This window comes from Mycetomoellerius zeteki, unplaced genomic scaffold (genome assembly GCF_001594055.1).
Source record: "Mycetomoellerius zeteki isolate Tzet28-1 unplaced genomic scaffold, Tzet1.0 scaffold73, whole genome shotgun sequence".
Classification (NCBI taxonomy): Eukaryota; Metazoa; Arthropoda; class Insecta; order Hymenoptera; family Formicidae; genus Mycetomoellerius; species Mycetomoellerius zeteki.
Window position 1 is genome coordinate 410,028 of NW_017257753.1, and position 18,405 is coordinate 428,432.

Sequence of the window (18,405 nt, forward strand, 5' to 3'; positions counted from 1 at the left end):
TTCAGCCAATTTTCGGGAAGCGTATCTCTTTACACAGCCATTTTATAATACGATGGATAAATATATACTTAGCAGTGTGCGCTTGGGCTAAAACAGCAACAAATAATTTGTCGATACTGTAACTGATGGCTAATTGTAAGTAATTATACAAATAATTGACCACTTCAGTTAATTTCTGAAAATAGTACAATATCTCTAAAAATATGCAAATTATATATGATAATATACGTTGTTCTATAAACAACACGTAATATTCAAAGTTGTAATAATATGATATATAAAATTCATTAAAGATGTATTAATTTAGATATTAAATGTATTTTTATAAAATTGTGCTGTTTTTCTTTCGATTTTTTAACTTCCTCGCTTTAAAAATGGTCAAAGGAGGATATATATATGTGTTATGAGCACTAGTCTCTTTTATAAGAATGACCAAGAGACTTACGAGAATCACTCTTGTTTAAAAGCAACCATGTGAGGCTTTTGTTATTCGAACTCGTTCGAATGAAATTCCAATCGCCTACTCGAGTCTTTGCGTCATAAAGAAAATTTCGTGCCGGCTAGGAGAATTTATCAGTATAATAGGACTCGTTCTTTCTTCCGGCGATAGTTGGCAAAAGAATCATTATACCGACTGGTGTTTCGGAAAAAATTATGCGCACTTACGTCAAGTATAAAAAAATGCTTACCTGCATCGAATTCATATATGTAATACTACTGTATATACTACTCTAATGCAGCCTCTTTTTGGGAATGGGGGGTGTGCGAAGACAACGAGATAGAGAATATCGGATCTCTTACTTCCACAGTATACTCGAGTGTGCACATGCACTGTACATTATCGAAGTGAGAGATAGATATTCGTCTGCATCGTGGTGTTTTCGCCAGCTTTTAATTGGCGTTAACAATATAAGAGTATTACATATATGATCGAATTAGAGGAAGGTCACCGATACCGACATACCACTTTGTTTTTAGACAATATTTTTTAAACAAAAGGTAAAAATATAATTTCAAAAACATAAATACAAACTAAAAAGTGTCTTCTATCAGATAGTATAAGCATTTTTATAATACTATTTGCAATTTTACAATAATTAAGTTTTTCGTAAGTTATGCAAAAATGAGCGTCTGACAAAATAGGCTCCAAAACTGACATAGTAGACAATAATGCGCGCCCCCCAACATTCCTATTCTATAAATAAAGATATATCCTATTCTGTAAATGAAACTAATTTATGAAACTATAAACATTTAAAATGACATAATATTATCAATAATATAGTCACTATTATTTTAATTACGCAATATGCAAAATAATACCGTAAGAATTTTCTTCTCGGATTCATAGAATTTGTTTTTAGCTGATTTGGTATAGAAATAAGCCACAAATATATGAATTATGAGTTTGTACTTCTTTAATTAGCTAATCACGTTTTTATTAGTATTAATAAGATGCAAAGGTTGGTTTCTAATAAATTAGGGGATGTCGCTTTAGGAGACCTATATCAGTATCGGTGATCTTCCTCTATCAATTATCGGATTACACTAAAAACACACAAGGGGTTTTGCAACCACTAGTTTTTTTTTTAATGACGGCGATTAAATTTCATAAAATTTGAAAGAAGAAATTTGTCAACATAAAAAATGCAGCAAAAAATCTGGTAAATATCATTTTTCGAGAATACTCGTAATTGATTCATATTCAATACCGCGAGACCAATAAAATAATTTTTTGAAACTAATATTTTTATGTAGCTTACGGTATATGTATACATATATATGTATCTGGTTATATTTATATAGTCCAGTGATATATGTATACATATCTGGTTGCAGCGGGAACATTATTCGTATCGTGACGCAGCCACGTTTCGCGAATGCGCGAATCACCGTCATATTATCGACCATCATTCGACCTGTACTTACAGTGCACTTTCAGCTTCCATCGGTCCTCGATACTGGCATCCGGCAGCTTCGGATTCTCGGCACGACACACCAGAAACTTCCCCTCGTCCTCCACCGTCGGCGTGAATTGCAGACTCACGCCGTCCTGCAATTGCGAATAGCAGTCATTCGTCTTTGCTCCTCGCTCGGGATACTGATTTATCAGAAGTTCCAGCAAGAAGCTTGCTTCGCGCCCTTTAAACGGATCTCAACACGGTTGAAATTTTTAATAATTCTTTTTACATTTATCGCTATTGGTTAATCGTTATTAATTGTTACTGGAGTATAAATTCGGATATATCTGTGTTAGATATGCAATGTGAGAAAATATAAAATTATAATATAATTATATCGTACGCTTACTCGTATCTATTAATAATAATAATTTGACATAAAACAAATTTAGAAATATAGAGATATTAGAGATACATGAATAATAATTCCTATTCCATCGGATAATCATTAATTCTTTAATGCGTTATATAATAAACCTTAATAAATCATAATAAATATAACTAAATTTATGATTTATAATATCGAATTTTATGTCACAATTTCAATTATCTTATCACACTGATTTATACCTGTTTCGCATTCTAAACATCGTCATTTTTGCTGATATTATCTTATTATGGAGATTACAGTCGGGGCGAATCGTAACACAAGCGTCAAAAATAAACAATTTCATAACGTTCCTGTGTTGTGTATTTCAATTTTTCCCCCTCTCTCGTTTTTCTCTCTCTCTCTCTCCTTCCCCTTCGCAACGGGAAAATTGCGGTCGTGCTGCATTTTTTGTTTTATCGTCTCACATAACTAGCAGCTCGCGCTGTTTACGAGACTTTAAACACGGCGCCGAACAGACCAGCAAAGCGTACGTTTTATCGTAACAGCAAGACCATACATTTTTCAAACGCGAACAATGGACGCGTGAAATGTTAAAATAAATACGTGCGTTTTCGTTTCCAGAAATGTGACCGTATTTGCTCTCGTGCACGGTCGCGGTCGCGCTCGCGAAAATCCCAGAGTCGAAAAATTACGGGATATAGCGCCGCTTAAGCATTATTATTTTCGAGGCTTTTTCACCTACAAGTTACATTCGGGGTCACCGCATGCATCATCCGCGATCTTTATATATTTTTTTTACAACTCGATTCCCTCGAATTTTATGGCGATCCTTTTATCGTTTGTACACATGGCTCCACCAGGAACGCCCCTCTTCGAGAGCTCGTGAAATCGATAGCAGGGAATTCGATGATTAGGATTCCGTCGGAAGATGCAGGGAAATAAGTGCGATTCATGCACGACAGAAATGCGACATGACGATTTTTGATTTAACGCAAATTGCGAAACTGCACTGAATTTCGGTGACTAAACGCGACTGTTCCAGGTATTAATCTCCGTCCCATAAAATTTCCATGACAATCGAATCGTTACCACGAGGGAGTTCGCGTAATGCTTTCTTAACTCGCACGGATTTTGCTGCCGAGGGAGGAGAGCCGAGGTAGCGAATACTCGATTTTTCCTATAGTGAAAAATCGACTACGTCATTGTATTAATGACGCTCCATCGATCCAGATTCTCAGATGAAATTTTCACTCTCATCGCGTAGGAAAAGAAACGCGCTCTTTCAACCAACTTTATTTCTCAATTTATACGTCACGATCGAGTTTTTTTACGAGCTGTAAATTATTTATTAATGATATTATTATTAAAGCACGTCATATCCTTTATTACTATTGTCACCATGTCATTATGTAAAAGCAATTTCGTAATTAATCTTATGCAGCGTACATTAATCTTACACAATTATATTATACGTAATTCGGTAAATTAGAATGCATTAAATTATATATTTAAATTAAACCACTACCTACTGTTATGTGTTAATTTAAATGTATCCCGAACTGCAAAACCGAAGCAATTAACAAAAACAAATGCAAACAATATGCTCTGTAGGTGGAAATTGTTTACTTATAAATTTTTAATAACCACGGAGGTTGTGTCATTATTGCATGTCATTATAGAGGAAAAATTTTCCTGCGTATTATTTCTCTACTCTTAAACTTTGAAATTAAGGCTTCAATAAAATCGATAAAAGCTTCAAAAATTAAGTTGACAACCGTTACGACTGTTTTATACGTGAAACTATCGTTCTATTATTTAAAAAAAAAACCTTCAATACAGCGAAATGGATATTGCTGTATCTATAATTACTGTATCCCGTCGCGAGAAAAAAATGACAAGAGTGCGGACCACGTCGCGAGGTATCTCACCATTTTTTGAAACATCGCATCTCAATTTCAAATATCCTATCGGCGTACGCTGGATGGAAGCTCGAACCAGCAGCCGGGTCGAACGAAAAACGAGATACACAGCTCTGTATCCAGAGGAACGCATTCTCCCGAGAACGCGCTCTCTCGCGGAATTTATGGCGACGCCGCCTAAAATTTCGGTACCGTTACTCATGTAGATTCGCGGGTGGAAAATATGCGCGGATGCGGACCATGTGTACGATTTCGTGTGTGTATAATATGTGTGTGTGTGTGTGTGTGTGTGTGTGGGTGTATGCGTAACCACCCGTCGTTTTCTTGTCGCACCGCCCTGCACATCAAATTTCAACTCTCTTGATATTTTCCGTTTTCCTACATTCTTTTCTTGTCTTTTTCTTCGCTTTTTTACCTACTTCTCCTACGTTGATGTCGCGCTTACTGTTTCCTGTGCAAGCTGGTCGAAAATAATAGCAGAAGAACAAAAACAAGGATAAAAAAAAGAAGGTAAGACTCGGAGCTCCGGGAAAAATTAAAATCAAATCCCCGACGAGCAGGTGGCTGATCTCGGCTGTGTACCGACCACCGTTCTCGAAATTCAAAAAAATTTCAACCGGAGTTTACTGGCGAAAATTCCGACAATATCTTAACCAGCGGTGTGGAATTTTCGAAATTCCGGTTTGCATAGTCGGATTACGTTACTGTACATCTCATGCATTCTGGTAAGATCATGCGTTTAATTAGGCGCGACTTTCAAGTCGGCTATTTAGATAATATTCACATATAATGTGTAATCATTAGAGTAACCAAAATATGTATAGAGCATCTTTTTTTATTTGACTAATAAAGAAATAAACTAAATACAAATTTGTTTCATGATAAATTAGGCATTTTGAACCATATATGTTACAGCATATTTTTGCATATTTCACACATAAGAGCATATTTTTGCATATTTCGTCCACACATGCATAATATTTACATATTTTATTTATTTTTATTGTATATTTCGTTTTCTAATTTAAGTTTATGATTACGTTATTAGAAATAAAAACCTAATTAATATTTTGAAAATTTGTGCGATAAAAAGTAATTTTCAAATGCATATATTCCTTTCTTTAGAGCATTTTTTCAATTTCACAGAGCATATTTTAGGCGCTTAAAAAGGGATTTTTACAGCATAATTTTGGTTGCCCTAGTAATAATACATAAAATGATAGATATAAAAATAATTTTTAAAATATCTGCAAATACAAGAATAAAATTACATTTATTTAAATATTAAATCAGTCTGCAAGTATTTATAATGAATTTTGAAATAAAATAAATTAAATGTAGATATCGATAAATAATAGAAATAATCTTATTTCCGGTTGAAGCGGATGTTGAACTTAATAATATTCATATGCAAATTTATATATGAATATTAAATTCAATTGAAAATAGGATTCTTTCTATTTAATTTATTCTTGTTGGTCTAATCTAATTTCCACTTATAATTGTTTAAATAAATATAGTTTATTTTTTAATTAATAATATGTATATTCCTTTATTGTTAATTTCGTTTCTAATTGACGATTTTATTTTATGCATGTCAAAGAAATTAAACATGTCAAACAGGTCCACATAAGTTTGCATAAAATAAGAGTCATTCTTATTCATTTCAGACAAATTCATTAATTCCACTAAAATCGTTATCATTTATATACCTAAGAAAATAAATAGAATTTTGATGGGATATCCCGTCCATTTGCAAAACGTAATTGTACGTTACGTTGTACGTAAGACGCAATTTGCGTAGTGCATTCCACCCCTTTGTGCAACGCCACTGTTACGATCCTCGTGAAAGGGTTGGGATTAACTTCTTCTTACCTTCCTGATGGAGACACGGGCGAAAGGAAGAGCTATAGAGACAGAGAGCCCTTCTATCTTTCCATGTATATACACACGGCGCAAATGTGTATACACACCGACGTTTGTGTACAGACAAAACCACAGCACGGATCTGCTCGCCCGGAAACTCGCCTGTGTCTTCAGTTACCCGGTATATTCGTCCCTCGAGCAAGAAAGGTTTCCACAAGGCTTTACGCCGCACATGTTAAATACATTTGTGCGGTATCACGCGGTTAACGATGTTTCTACTGTCATGGAGTCATTCGCTAGTTAGTCAGCTTAAAAAGCAAGTGAAATTCCATTGTAGCACCGGCAGCTCTCTATATAAATAAAATTACCATCTACTATCGACTGGAAAAAAATTAAAATATTCATCGAAAAAAAAAATGAAAATATTCACTAAGGTCAACGAAGAATTCGTAAATTGAAAACTCTCAGGCTAATAAAATTATGGCAAAATTCCAATAATGCGACGCGAATAGGAGTGTCTCTCATGCTTTCGGAAATCTCAGTATCTTTAAAACGATATCTATCATATTTCTCTCTTACAAAAATAGATGCTCTATAGAGATGATTATATTCTTATATTTCCTATCTTACAATCAGTATAAAGCAGGGTTGGGAAGTAACGCGTTACTTATAACGACGTTACATTTTCGTTACTTTTTTTTGATAACGATTTAGTAACGCCGTTACTTTTTTTATTAGTAACGAAAAAATAACGACGTTATATTTTCTTTAGTAACGAGTAACGAAATTGATCCCGTTACTCTTGTATCGTTATATTTTTATAGGTCACGGATAATAAGAATATAGGTACTAAATAAACAATAAACTTTTCGCCTATTTTTGTTTCATTCACTATCCTCGCTTTAGCATAAGAACATTCAAAACTAAAACATCTATTATATAATAAAATACCATAGAATTAAACATAAGTATGTAAAATATTAATAAAAGATAAAAATGTTCGAAGTAAATATCTTTCTAAATATCTTATATTTAATTTATATTTTTGTCTCAGCATTCTGTCTTAAAAGCCTATTTTAACATTTAAAAATAGTGTAATTATGCAGGAGACAAGGCTTATTCATCGATTTTGATGAAATTAGCGTCATTCGACGCGTTTTTGCACGAAATGAATGAATCTGACATATTTCCTTACTTTAATAGTTATCAACTTTAACCATTAATATCTCGGTTCGCCGGGCAAAGCGACACTTATTTTTTTTTTTCAGATTCGTTTATTTCGCGCAAAAATAATTTCATTAAAATCGGTGAGTAGGCTTGTCTTCTGCATAATTACAAAAAGAAATAACGAAAAGTAATGATTTTTTATCGTTACTTTTAAGTAACGGTAACGCGTTACTTTTTAGAATCGATAACGAGTAACGGCGAGTTACTTTTTATTACAAATAATGGTATTGGTAACACGTTACTTTTAAAAAGTAACTTTCCCAACCCTGGTATGAAGGAATGCACATTTCATTCGCAAGGTGAATATTCGTCGCTCATTCTATTCACACGGGAGCTTCCAAGAAATGAAATAAATCCATGTCGTTTCTTTATGCTGCGTTTTTTTTTTTTCATCTCCATCTGCCGCTAAAAGCGAACGAACATGACGTAGGATAGCACGTGTGCACATCAGCGAGTCTTGCTCGTCTTCTGACTGTCGCAATAGGGGTAATATCCCTTGGACCAAATCAGACTTGCGACGAGATAGATAGCTGCTGGCATTGAAAGCCTTTCAGCTTATTGCTGTCACAAACAGCCGCAAACGTTGAAGCACGTAAATGCGGCTTAGTGCTATAGTGGTGGACTCGATAAAATTTAGTAGTTGATGTTGCCAGTGGAAAAGTCGCCCGTCGCCTCGCACGGAGCAGAATTCTAGAATGCTATCGCTATTGAGTAATACAGTATCGCTATCAATTTTATCAAAAAATTTTTATTAAAAAAAACGCATTTTTTACGTATAAGGAATTAGGCTACTTTTAATTAATTAACACAAAAATTTTGATACATTTTACATTTTTAATGATAACATTAACATATTTGTTATTAAAAATGTAAATGTAAATGTAATAACTTAAACCTTTGTAAACTAAATACGAATAAATAAATTATTATCTTAACAGGAAAGAAAGAATGAGCGATGATACGATGATTTTGTATTACATTAAATCTTTAAATAATACGGAGTATATGTAGCCTAGTTAGATGTGTGTCTTCTCATAACATTTGAATAAAATATATAACAAAATAATAAAACTGCATAGAAATTGAAATCACGCTATCTGTTATAATACTGACGGAAGTGCAAATTAATGCATGCAGATAGAATTTTTAAAAGCTCTTCTTCGCTTGTTCTAGTTTTTAGCATTGCAAATTGGACCTTCTAATGACCATTGAAGATATAGCTTAGCGCTCAATGGCCTCGCTCACTTATACGTAAAATTTACGTATTAATAGCATTCTGTAAAGTTAAAAGCGTGGTGAGATCGTAACGAGAAAACTTCACTTTCATTGCTCTTATTTATTGCCTAGCAATTAAATTATAAGTAGGAAAAGGAAGATTTAATATGCTTGTTTGATATTCTCTGTTCAGTTAGATTTTAAAGTATTTATACTTATTTACCGTAATTTCAAGAAATCAATGATACTTGTTTGACATGAATCAGCTGATCGCGTATTTCTTCATCATAACGGTTGAGTTTCTATATATGATTGAGTTACGTAAAGTTAGAAGAGATCAACTCTCGTAAGCCTGATATTCAGGAAGTGAAAAGAAATGTGAAACAGGGTCGACTGCATTAGCTCTCGCGAGGATTTCAGATTCATAGGAACATTCTCACACGACAAGAACAGTTTTACTGAAGTATCTAAAAATTTAGCTAAATACAGATCTGAAAATAATTTTATCGAACCGTTAAAATAATAATATTAAACCATCAAAATAAATATTAAAGTAATAATAATACAATAATATACTGCAAGAAATTTTGACATTCTAATAATCAATTTGACCGTTCTCATTCTCTAAATTTCTTGGAGTGAAATCTCACTCCAAAGAAGTTAAAATACTGCTAGAGGAGAAGGTATTATGGCCAGTGTATATATTGTGGCCTCCCTTAATATCTCCGCTATTATATAGCGAATCCTAATGATTACTTATGAAATTATTAGTTCAGTAGCTTGCCGTTATACCATGACGCTAATGACTTACCAATACTCAATAGCTAGCACTTATTATAACACATTTTTACTTTCAAGTATTTCGAAACGTTTCTGAGGTACACTTTAGCATTTAATTGCATCTACTTCCTCATTTTTCTTAAACTTGAGCGTATTATCACATGAATATACATATTTTTGAGTGTGTTATTTGCTATTTAACATTTTATTTGACTGTATATATTTTGTTATACAAATTTAAACAATACCATGGCATTTTGCTAATGTAGCCCTCTATAGATATTGATTACTCACGACTTCATTTTGAGATTTTCATATCAAAATGGTTATTTGATAATCGATTGTAGCTCTACTGTTAATCTATAGTTTATATTACGTGTACTATTTTTAGTACTGAGATTTTTAGTACTGAGCAGCTTATATGCAAAAGTTATGTGAATGTATATACATTCATTTGCATACATTTTAAAATGTTTTACTTTTTTGTTAATTTTGTGTGTGTGTGTATATCCAAATACTGTTTCCTAAACAAAACTAATATTTTAAGGCTATTTTTATGGAAGGCCACATTACCACCCATTTTTTTCTTCAAGTCATTATGCAATGTCGCCACATTTTTATTAATATCTTAAGTAATAAATTTCGTAACTTTGAGTCCAGAATCGATTCAACATTTTAACAAATGTAATTGGCAAGTTTTAAACTTAAATATTGATTATTAACAAAGTTATTATGTAAAATGTAACTGGAGCTATAATACCACCTTCTTCTCTACTATTAAAAAAGAGTGAAACATTTGCATTCTCGAACAAGAGTGACAGATTTTCATCCTTTTTTGGAATGAGATTCATTCTAAAGAAAAGAAATCTCACTCCTTTTTTTTTTAATCAATTTCACTCAAAAAATGTGAAATCTCACTCCAAAAAAGTGAAAATCTACCACTCATATTTAAGAGTACAAATTTTTCACTTTTTCGACAGTAGTAGTATTTCAACTCTTTTGGAGTGAAATTTCACTCTAAAAAATTTAAGGAGTACATAATTACTTTGATAGTCTAATAAAATTCTTTTCGAATCTGTATTTAGTTAATTTAACTAAATTAGATACTTCAACAAAACCGTTCTTTCCATGTGTGCATATTGTAATATTTTTGAATAAATTAATTAACACAAATCGAAGAAAGAAACTACCTTTCATTACCTCTCTTTGAAGTCTCTCTCTCTGATCCGTAATTCTACATTGATACAAAATTGTCAGAAGATCAAAGAGACTTTTTCAGATCTGCATTCAGCATGCGTGTAAAAAGAATAAATCTTCAAACAAGCATTCTCGGAATCTCTTTGAACCTAAAAAACAAAAAAGAGAGTCCAGTTTCCTTTATATAAATGCCATTTGATTTAAGCTGCTATCACTTAACATAATTCGTTTCCGCAATACCAGTCAAGTATTCGCAATTAGATACGCTTGCTGGAAACTTTTAGCAGAAAGCTCGCGTGATAAATTTTATTGCGCGCGAATCGCACGACGCTACCTTTATGTACTTTCCTCGTCAAATAAGCTATACGCAGAATGAGCTTTTAATTCTAAAACGTAGCAATGGGTATTTCGCCTCTTGTTCGTGAGCGATTTTTGATTCATCCAAAAGTGTTGAATTTTCAAGAGAGATGAGGTTTTTCATTCGTTTTTCGCGCGTAAATGTGCGCGCTGTCATTATTTTATTCCTACAATATCTCGCCATAGTCCGTTATATTATTTTTATTGCACTTGTCTCGGACAATTTTTCAAATTTGCTCGCATATCATGTGCACTATTACGATAATTGTATTTCTGATAAATTCCTCTCGCTCTTTGCGCGACGGATCATGATCAAATTGCACGTATAATAACGCAGTACTGAAATTATTTGTGCGGCCGATTAATTTCTCATGATCGTCATCATTGTCGCGTAAAATTGCACGGTCGAAACAAAGGCTTTTGTGCTTCTCGCGAATAAATGAGGAGCATACTGTTGGAATTCATAGAATTTATCGAATTATGTGAACTGTATTAGAAATCAAATAAATCCAAATTGATGGAAAAATGTGATCAATATGTAATAATCCGGTATTTTGTCGAAATAAACAGAAACATAACTGAAAAACATCATAATGACAATATTTTTACTCCTATCAAATATGTATGTACATATCGTGTGTACGATACATCGAGTGCTTTCGTATATCCACAACATCGTTAATGGATCGAGTGAAAACAGAGAGAAAAAGATTTTTGCAAATATGAACGTGGACTGAAAAAGTGCAACAAAAATTGCAAGGAATATTGGATTTTGCATTTTTTGTTGTCAAGTCGAATAACGAGACTGACGACATTCCGAAAGCGGCTGTGAAACGCTGACAATGAGAAATTTCCGGCCGGTCGAAAAATAATAATTCACTGCGTGCCGCGCGCGCGTAAATGGAACTTTCGTTTCGTGACGCATATTTCTCGTCGTGCGAGATACCGCGGGGCATATTTCCGTCGGCGAGCGACGCGGCTCGTGATAAAACTGTGAGTCTAATAACTCGCGGTGATAAAATTCGTCGACTAAATAACGCGCAAAACTATGACAAATTAGTGCCCGAGATGCCCATCTAGTGGAAATTATTACGGAGAAAATTGGTTCTGTCCGAAATTGAATCCGAATCTGTGAATAATTTCAGCTTCTTATATTATAAATATACCTTTAATAAATGTTTATATAATAATTAAATCTACACATCTATATATATTTTTTATATTTTTCCTGATATCGTTTTTATTTTTCCTATTTAGTTTTTGCAAATTTCAGAAATCAGTTTTAATCTTTAGGTAGGTGGTTTAAGAAGACGCAAGTTGATAGATGGGGTGCTCAAAACATTTCTTAAAATTTTTTTAATATTATAGTTATATTTTTTCCTATATGGAAAGGTTTTGCTAAAGTATTTAAAAATTTAGCTAGATATAAATCTGAAAATAATTTTGTTAAACTAAATTTATAAGAAGAAGGGAAAGAAGACCTTTAACGATCACGCTAGATCTTAAGTGCTTAAATAATATTATGTAAATTTATATATAATACTATACCTATGTAGTCACTTAAATTGCGCAAAATAATTATGTAGAACACTCAAGCTAATTGCTAAAATGTCCAAACTTTTTGCAGCATTGCTCATTATACTTGAGATTCCTACGTAATTATTTTGATGGTTCAATAAAATTATCTTCAGATTTGTATCTATAAGCTACATTTTTAGATTCAGCAAAATTGGTCTTTCTCTGTAGTATAATTACATTAGTTAAATTCACTTTAGTTATACCCCCATGAGATGCATGAATGTGTAAAAAAATGAATTTTAAGACTTTTGAGCATTTGAGCAATACTTTTTATTTTCCTTTTCTAAAACAAGGTTTAAAAAAAAAATTATACCTGAGGTGTGGTGGCATTCCACCTATCCATTTAAAGATTAATAAGCAAACTTTTATATGACAAAACATCGTCACATGAACAGTAATAGTTTATAATCTTCTATATACATCTTACAGCTAAATAAAAACAGTACGTTCGAAATATTCCAAGTATAATTAAAGGAAGTCTGAGATGGATTATATGGAACATCCTGTATTTTTCTCACTATACGCTCGTATTTAACATTCCGTAAAAATAATATGGTTGAGAGATTGTCACATTTTGCGTACCGTCCACGCCGTTTGTGTACTACTATTCCTTAATCCAGCAATATACCTCGGGCGAGCGCGAAGACGGTCTTATGGTCCAGTGATGTTTCAACAGCGGATAAAAAAGATGAAGGTACTGGAGTTTACGTAAATTCATTTGCTTGGTGGAGGCTTTTACGTAACGAAATGCATGCCGGAATTTACTTTAGGGCGTCTTTTTACTTTGTAAGATGTAACCTACAAACGCGATTACATAAGTCGTTTGCAGATGCTTCAATGTTAAACCGAGTTCCTCCCTCGCTTACATTCGTTTAAAGTTAACGACTGGTAACGACTTCCATGTAAGTAACTTTTTCAGCTATCTCTTCTCTTCAATACTTTAAATAATCTTTGAAATTCAGAAGTATTCTTTAGGTCTATTTCAAGCGGTTCAATGAAATTTTAATTCACGGACTTAATCGCCATAAATATTATATTTTCAGAAATGGAAAATTATGACGCATTAAATATTCGTTAGGAAAGTTGGCAAATAAGAAAGATGGGAATAGATCTGACTTCTATTAGAAACCCGATTTTTGGATCTTCCATAAATATTTTATGACGTAGCTGCAAAGGGTCTTTTGTCTGTTCTACCTGATAGCATATTTAATAGATGTGTGGCATGTTTATCTTCGAGCAAGTTAATTTAAAACATAGGGACCGAGTGCATGTTTGTAGGCGTGAGAAACGTTTTAAGGTTAATTTATATTCACTGGTAGCATAAGTAACGCGATAAGATTATACCTTGTCACGGAAAAGGTATTATTCACTGTCGTGTACTTTATATGTAAGACACAAAATTGATTCTTAAGATTTTTAAAAAACTGATTCTTAATTTCTGGCAATATATTATATTTAGTTAAAAAAAATTATTTTTTTATCTTTCACTTTATGTTTAATAATAATTAGATAAAAATATATGTTGTTTAAATATCAATATCAAATAAACATGTAGGTATATCCAATACAAGCTCTCTAAATCTGAATTAGTGGATAGTTACTAATTACCCAGTAGCATACTTGGCACTGATAATTAGTGAAGTTCAATTAAAACTCTCTAAATCTGAATTAGTAGACAGTCACTAATTACTCAGTGGCATACTTGGTAATGATAATCAGTGAAGTTTAACTAAAAAAGAAAGAATATTTGAGCATTATATAACTAAAATACTGATATTTGCATGTTAATTTCAATCTTCCAATTCCATATTTATTGAATTTATGGACTAAAACAAGGTTAGTTAGATCACATAATAAAGATTAGCTAGGTTAGGAATCTCACATTTAATTCACTAATTACCAGTGGCATACTTGACATTAATATCAGTGATTATCCACTGATTCAGATTTAGAGAGAAAGGGAAGAATGTTAGAGCACTATATAACTAAAATACTGATATTTGCATGTTAATTTCAATCTTCCAATTCCATATTTATTGAATTTATGGACTAAAACAAGGTTAGTTAGATCACATAATAAAGATCAGCTAAGTTAGGGATCTCACATTTTATTGACTGATTACCAGTGGCATACTTAGCACTGATATCAGTGATTATCCACTGATTCAGATTTAGAGAGAGAGAATTAATTTTGTAATTTATATTACAAAATTATTCATATATATTATTTATATATATAAGTCAAGATGTTTTTTCGATCACGACCGAACAAATATAAGAAATAAAAGTCGTAGAATAACCGGTGCTTTTGTGTTTGATATATGATTGTGTTTGATATATGATTATAACATTTCGAATAAGGACTATCATATATTTTATGAAATTTAATCAGCAACGAATACTATAATGCCAATATGTCAATATAATCTGAATTGATTTTTATTAGCTTCTACTTTCTTTATTAGATTTTTTGTCTTTTCTTAAGTGCGTCAGGACGCTGCACTGAGGCGTCGGCTATTATTGTCGCGCTATCGCTGTTACTCTCGTTGCCACCATCACTCTCGTGGATGGCCAAACACGCGCAGGGGTGGTTGCCCGCGAGGGCTCTTTCCTAGACTAATGGATTCCACGAATTAGGTGTCGCCATCTGAGCCATCGCCGTCACCGTCGCCATCAAGACGACGGCGATGCCTTAACCCGAGAGAACCGGCGATGTCTGATTAAACACAGAGCAATTCCCTTAAAACGGTGCACTAGTGCTGGGCTATCAACCTCGGGGAGAGAGAGAAAGGGGGGAAGGGGAGAAGGGAGAGCGCAACTCCATGTTTATCCATTTTATTCGGATCGATCCAGCATCTCCCGCGAGAGTCGTTTGGTCGCGCAAGAGTGCCTCGATTAATGGAATATCCTCTTTGTACGCTTTTCCAATAATCGATTAACGAGCAAAGAATTTCATGTTTCCTTTCTATAACGCGTCTTTCCATAACAGTCTCTAACAAGGCAAGTTCGCGCTCGGTGAATGCGATATTTTAATGAGATCCGAGTCAAATTAAAGTAAGCTTGTAAGAAAGTTCCATTGGACGTAGATGAATCAGATGATCAGATTTTATCAATACTGCGTTGTGAAATATCTAAGAATTATTCTGTACATAAATTGATATTAATTCTCATGCGCAACGTACACTCTCTCTGTTACACTGTTAGATATATCAAAAAGGAGCATTATAGTAATCCAATCCTTTGAGTTAAACAACATTTTGTGTTATTTGTAATTTCCATGTATGCCAAAATGTAAATCAATCCGTTTCTGTGGTAGATTTCAAAGTAATAAACAATATTTATATTAACGTATGCATTTAATAAATAATAAACTCGAATCAAATTTAATACATTTTCTTGAATTAAATTACTTAAGTCGACTGTTTCATTAGTTAAATTAACAACAGCAGTGACAACCTATTGAAATAATTAAAGATAATTCAATATAATTTGATATTATGAATATAACAGTGAATCTTTCTTCTCGAGTTTATTTTTCACGGTATTTCCGACAAAGGTTCATAAAAAATGATTCTTAAATTAACCAAATCCTATGTATATTCGAAATTGATTACAACGACATCAGCAACATTCATCGCACATCTAATCACAATTAAATTTGGAGGAGGGGATGTGGACGCGATGTGGACAAATATTTCTATAGCCAATCGTGATCACCATCGCCGTCATTAATTACCCAAAACATACGGTTGTCCCAACCAGTGATCGGACGCGTGTTGACAAACATGTTTAGCAAACGCACACAAATGCCACACGCAATTCATGCGGGCCGATTTTCGAGGCTACACTTCCTCGAGCATCATTATACATTCGTCGGCGACGATTATTGATGACACCGATGCCGATCAATCCAACGCTCCCAGATGGCTCGCGATTGCAATTACACGGACGCGCCGATAAATTATTATCAAGCTGTCTGTCACCCCCATGAAACTATTAATTCAGTCGCGCCGGTGCATCGACGCGCCGATAAATTATCACGACCGGCCGCTCATGCATCTCCCCGCGCGTATACATGCATCTGCCTCTTCTTTTTTATGTATATATTTTCTTTCAGCAATATTCGCGGCGTTATTTAACGACCGGCAGTTTAATGAAAATTTTCCCGGTCGGAACGCGGCATTCATCGCGCCGACAAGATTCTGACATGGCTGATGATTTATTTGTTTCGACAACACAGTCGTGGCTTTTCGATGCAATCACCTGGTAAAACGTCAAAATGTTTCGATAGGTCCACGGACATTCGCGATATCCTGCTTTGGATACCGAGTATCTTCCGTGTCAATAATTTTATCACATTATCGAAATCTGAAAGATAAAATAATTGTGGTGAAATAATTTTGAAATCATCTGCCCATTTTTGCAACGCACGTTAATTTTTCTATCAGTTTTTGCAATTAATTTGTGTGTGGCGTAAACTTTTTCTGTATTTTATATAAACCAATAGATATTAAAAAATTATAAAATGATGATAGCCATATTATTCAATAATGAATGAAAAAAAAACGTTACTTTGTTTTATCTATCTATCTATCTAACCTAAGTATTAATAGATTATAATGTTTTATCACGTGCAGCTTTTGTTGAGTTTTTTTCCCGAACAATTTTAATTAATTTCCAGATTGTTTTAAAACAATATTCGAATAAAGGGCAACTAAATTACTAAAAATTACAGCAATCGGTAAAAATTTTCCGTAATCATGATGCTCTTTTAACGGAAATAATTTAAAAGCACATATATCTAATTAATGCTACAATTGGACATGTAGTCGCTTTGTCTTGAATTCGTTCTCGGAATTAACAGACTCGATTCTGTTATGCGAATGCTCGCGTTCATTGATTCTCGTGCTGATTTCATTAAAGTAAGACCGGGTCGATTATTTTTTTTTACACGAGATCGGTACATCGGCTATTCTGTATTGAAATAACATTTTCGTTTTAATTAAAGTAGTTTGAACAGAACATGCTGATATACAGTATTATCCTCCAATTTAGGTATAAAAGCTAACCTGGAGAAACTGTATTAAAACGTTAAGCGAATTTCTTCAAATTCGATTCTAACTTATAGGCTTTATCAAATTTTAAATAAAATTTTACACAAATTGATTAAAAAACAAGATTTAATCCAGGAAAGAAGTCTTGGGAATGATGAGTTTCCGCTGCAACTTTCAAGCAAAAATCAACTTCGAATTCATCAAACAGTGATAGTTGCAGGTTTGCAGAATACGTGTGGAGTATTCTGTATACATTCTATCACTCTCTGAAGGCTTCTAGTAGAAGTCTTCATAAAAGATCTCTCGGTTCATCGTTCCTCTGCGTAAATATACTCTCCGTTTTTCTGCCGACAAAATCGAGAAGAAAATACATTTCGGCTCGCGTATAGAAAATCCTTCTCAGATAGAAGATTCTCACGAGTGTTTTGTTATAAAGATGTTTCTTATATTTTCAATGAGATTTTTTCTTATATTATCTTAGAAAAAAAAAGAACGAAGAACGGTGAAGATTTTCTCAAAAAAGAAAAAAATCTTGTCGCTTGCAACATTATATCTTTCATATTAAAACAAATACCATCTCACTTAATTCTAGAATGCCATCGCTATTGAGTGATAGTACTGCTATTGACACGTAAATTTTATGTATAACGAAATAGGCTGTTCTTAATTAATGTAAAATTTTTTATACATTTTACACTTTTAATGACAAATATTTATGATTTAGAGATTTTCATAAACACAAATAAGCTAATTATTATTTTAAAACGAAAAAAAGAAGTACACATTGAATTCAATTTTGAAATGATGTGGACTAGGTATGTAATCCAATATTGTTGTATCTACTCATAACACTTAAATAAAATATATAATAATACAAAACTGCTTAAAAATTGAAATCATTTCACACCCTCTCTCTATTA

The 18,405-nt window shown here is 33.1% G+C and overlaps 1 protein-coding gene across 1 annotated transcript in view; it reads right to left on the reverse strand.

The window, feature by feature from the left end:
- The window catches only part of LOC108729345 (protein turtle), a 243,709-nt gene that overhangs the window by 85,832 nt on the left and 139,472 nt on the right, over positions 1 to 18,405 (reverse strand). Inside the window, exon 7 of the mRNA XM_018458406.1 lies at positions 1,930 to 2,053. Within this exon, the coding sequence (XP_018313908.1) occupies positions 1,930 to 2,053 (124 nt within the window). The remainder of the gene's footprint in view (positions 1 to 1,929; positions 2,054 to 18,405) is intronic.